Below are 4,276 nucleotides of genomic sequence, written 5' to 3'. Positions count from 1 at the left end.
ACACGCCGGCGATGGCCTTGGGCAGGTCGGGCCCGCGGCTCCACTTGTCGGCCTTGCGGTCGTACACCTGCACGGTCTTGGAGAAGGCCGTGTTCTCCCAGCTGTAGCCCCCGAGGATGTAGATGCGGCCCTGCCACACGGCCACGCCCGACTCGCTGTTGGCATGCAGCAGCGGTGCCACGCGCGTCCACTGGTTGCACTGCGGGCTGTAGGCCTCCACGCCCAGCACGTCGAAGCGCTCCATGGACTCTAGGTGGTCATCGCTGCCGCCGATGGAGAAGATGCTGTCGCCCAGGCTGCACATGCTGTGCCAGCCACGCGCCGTGGTCATGGGCCGCCGCTCCTCCCACACGTCTGTGCGGTGGTCGTAGCACAGCAGGTTCTTGCGGTACGGGCCGATCTGGTAGTCGTGGCCGCCCGAGATGTACACAAAGTCTTTGTAGATGGTGCCCGCGTGGCCGTAGGTGAACCTGCAGAGACGGAGGAGAGGGGCTCAGTGCGGGCAGCCGGTGCCTCAGTCTTGCTCTCTGCAAAATGGTGCAACCTGCCCTGTACTCCATAGTACTTTTTCTGTTCGAGACAGGGTTGCATTCTGTAGTTTAGGCTGGCCTCCAACTTGTGCTGATCCTCCTGCCTCAGCCTCCTGAGTGGAAGGATTAAAGGCATATGCTACCATGTTCAGATCCAATGAGCACTCTACATACCCGCCACTGAACCCACGGCCTGGGTCAGGACACCTGGCCAGGGTCCTACCCTCACTCCTCTCCAGGTGCCGCTCCCCAGCCAGGTTTCCTGCATGCAGAATGCTGGGTCCTTGATGTAGTGCTTGGGAACCAAGACAACGTGCCATTCTGGCATGCACACCTGCTTAGATCTCACTGTGGAAGAAAGGGACAGAGCGTACTTCCAACTCTGAGTGCTCTCTGCTCAATTTTCTCTACACCTAAGGCTCCTCTAAAAGCTCATGTTTACTGAAAAGGAATAGAGGAAGAAATGACAAGGCAGCCAGGCATGCTGGTGCACACCTGATCCCAGTGCTCGGGAGGCTGAAGCAGGAGGATCACTTCGAATTCAAGGCCAGCCTTAACTACAGAGTGAGACTGTCTCAAAAAATCTAAAAAAAAAGGGTGGGCCAGGGATTTGGCTCAGTGGTTCTGCTCCCTGCCTTGCAAGTGCAAGGACCTGAGTTTGATCCGCCGTACCAAACCAAACCAAACCAAACCAAAAAGCCCAAACCAAAACCGAAAAAAAAAAAAGCAATCAAAATAAATGAAAACTAAAAGTTAAAATATAATAGCCCAGGGCTGGGGATTTAGCTCAGTGGTTCCAGCACCTGCCCCACAAGTGCAAGGACACAAGTTCGATCCCTGGTATGAAAAACAAAACAAACAAATAAAATACAATAGGCCAGGCAGGCACATCATGAAGCTCTGGGCAGTGGCGACTGAAGCGGGAGGCGGGGATGGAGTGGGCTGGGGTCCGGGGCAGGGTGCACAGAAGCCGAGCCCAGGGCGGGCAGAGGGCACTGGGTGGGACTCTAGGTGACGGACGCCCCTTTCTACCGTGCGGGCAACACGAGGAAAGCTGTGGATCAGGTGCGGCGGAGGGCATGCAGACTGCGCTGACGCCAATGCGGCCACTGTGCGGGGCCCACTCCTCCCTCTGGGATGTGGGGGACCTGGGGATGGGCCGATCCTTGTCCCACTGACCCACCCAGGCCAGCCAGCCTCGTCACCTGAGTGCTGTCGCGATGGTGACCATCTGGACGGACAGGGCCCATCAGGGCTCCAGACGCTGCTCCCTGGCTGCCCAGAGCCCTGCCTGGACTTGGGGGGGTGGCTGGGACGCACACGTGCCCCAAGTGTGACTTTAAACAGGTCCATGCCCCACGTGCCCATGTGACTCTCGGGGTCACAGTGCGTGTTCAAGAACCTCCGCCTACCCACAAGGATGGGAACTGCTCCGTAAACAGCCGGGTGGTGGGGCCGAGGGGAAGGAGAAACGCGACTCTTAGGGTGTTTTCTACCTGCGGGACGCCCTAAAAAAAGTTCTCACTGGTGTCTCAGCAGCACCACCCCCAACTCCACAGATGTGAAAGACCCCCCCAAACTCCTGCCCAGACTGGGGGGGGGGTGTCTTCAAGTAAATGCCTCAATGTCACAGCTCAACACGGCTCCCTGACCTCAGGTGCGGGACAGGCTGGGAAAGTGGGGGGGCGACTCCTCCTGGCGGAGCTCAGACCTGCATTTGGGCGGCTGGAGCTGGAGCCCCGTATATGCAGGACACAGGTCACACTGGAGCAGAGGGCTGCAAAGTCCCGCCTACCTGGGCAGGCCGGCCACGTAGGACCAGGAGTCAGTCCTGGGGCTGTAGGTCTCGACGGAAGAGAGCGCTCCATTCTCGTTCCGGCCACCAACCGCCACCAGCATGTCTTGGATGGAGGCCAGGTAGAAATCCACACGGTGCTGGTTCATGGAGGCCACCTGCAGAGGCGAGACACCTGTACCTTCCCCCCAAGCCGGGGCATGTCCTCCTTGGGTGCTGTGGCCTCACCCGTGTCCCGGAAGCCATGGCCCAGGAGGGTGGGACACAGACTTAGATGGGAAAAGACGGGGTCTCCGGAGGAGCTCAGCACATCCCTGAGAGGGGTGCAGACACGTGGTTCCCCGAACTTGTCTGGCCATGTGATCGAGCTCATGGACTAAGACTGCAGCATACATAGCTTAGAACGGACAATTTAGCAATTTTCTAAAACTTAAAAAAACAAAACAAAACAAAAATAACAAGCTTTCCCTTATTTCACTCCTTCAGATTTGTTTCACAGAACTTCAGAGGGAGCCAGGCCTCTGTGCACCCTGCAGCCCTGCATACACTGTACCCCCGAGCTACACTCCCAGCTCCAGATGTTTTTAAACATTAATGATGCTGACTGTCCCTGTTAGCAGCAGAAAACAGCACTGAACAGAAGATTAAAAAGCAAATGACCCAAGCTTTCTCACTTTTTGAATGGTCCAATGGTCTCAGCAGCACGTGCACGTGAGCCTGGGCATGCAGGAGCACACACATCGAGGCCACCACCCCCACAAAACCTCTGGGGACGGCTGAGGAGCAGGGGCCTCCTCCAGGCAGGAGACCTGGCCCTGCTTCGGGTGGTGGGGATGAGAGGGAAAGGTCCCCGGACCCTGGCCTGAGTGCTCAGCTCAGAAAAGCCCAAGTCCGCAGCACTGTGGAGGTGTGAGTGTAAGGCTGACACTAGGTTTTCCTGGAGAGGGGTTCGTGGGAGGTGGGGACCCCTTCCGTGAGCCGGAGGTGCGCCACAGCCCCCTGACCTCGAGGCCATGCCAGTTTCCAGGGCAGAACAGGACCCTGGGAGAGGGTGCGGGTGCACAGTGAGATGGGTGGAGGTCCTGGCTCAGGCTCTCCTCACAGCCTGGGTCAGGCGCAGGCTCTGCTGCCTCTATTTGGTCTGTTGGTTTGAGACAGGGTCTCACTCTATAATTCAGGCTGGACTTGAACCTGGGCCCTCCTGCCTGTGCCTCCCAAGTGCTAGGACTGCAGGCGTGCGCCACCATGGCCAGCTCTGGTGCCTCTGGGAACCTCTGCAGGAGCAGAGACCCACGGAGAAGAGGAGGCAGGAGGACTCTTGCCGGGACCACAGTCTGGTAGGCAAGAGCCCCGTGTGGCTGTTTGCACTTCACTGTGAACCGCTTAAAAGTAGACAAAGAAAACGTGGCTCTTCATCGGCATTGGCCACACCTCAGAGGCTCGAGTGCCAACTGGGGCAGTGGCTGCTGTGAGGGGCACAGATGTGAGGCGCCCTGGAAGCAGAGAAAGAGCACCGCACATGGCGCCCTTCCTCTCCCCAGCCGGGCGGGAGGCAGGCAGCGGCCACTGTCATGGCCCAGAGGAGGAGGGGAGGCGAGGGCTGGGCGAAGGGGACCCGAGAGCCCTGGGGTAAAGGAAGAATCGCTTTAGTCTCACCTTGATCCACTGTTTACAGCGGGGGTCATACCTATAAAGCAGGTTGGAGGCTGCGTCCCCTCCGTTGTCCCGAGAGAAGCTGCCACCTGCGATGAAGATGAAGCCGCCCAGCACGGCGACACAGTGGTGGCTCCGCCGGGCCGGCAGCGGCGTCTCCTTGACCCACTGCTCGCTCTTGGAGTCCAGGTAGCAGGTGTCGTCGCTGAGCTCCAGACACCGCTCGGAGACCTCACCGCCCACAAACAGCAGGCGCTCGCCGTCGGTGCGCAGCGCTGTCCGCGCCGTCTGCAGCACG

The 4,276-nt window shown here is 59.0% G+C and overlaps 1 protein-coding gene across 1 annotated transcript in view; it reads right to left on the bottom strand.

The window, feature by feature from the left end:
• Klhl36 (kelch like family member 36) overlaps positions 1 to 4,276 on the bottom strand; it is a 7,977-nt gene that overhangs the window by 437 nt on the left and 3,264 nt on the right. Inside the window, exons 4-6 of the mRNA XM_033757912.1 lie at positions 3,982 to 4,275; positions 2,326 to 2,483; positions 1 to 470 (exon numbers count right to left, since the gene is read on the bottom strand). Of these exons, the coding sequence (XP_033613803.1) occupies positions 1 to 470; positions 2,326 to 2,483; positions 3,982 to 4,275 (922 nt within the window). The remainder of the gene's footprint in view (positions 471 to 2,325; positions 2,484 to 3,981; position 4,276) is intronic.

This window comes from Fukomys damarensis, unplaced genomic scaffold (genome assembly GCF_012274545.1).
Source record: "Fukomys damarensis isolate Sample0158 unplaced genomic scaffold, DMR_v1.0_HiC HiC_scaffold_32, whole genome shotgun sequence".
NCBI lineage: Eukaryota > Metazoa > Chordata > Mammalia > Rodentia > Bathyergidae > Fukomys > Fukomys damarensis.
This window is presented reverse-complemented; position numbering and strand designations above follow the sequence as displayed.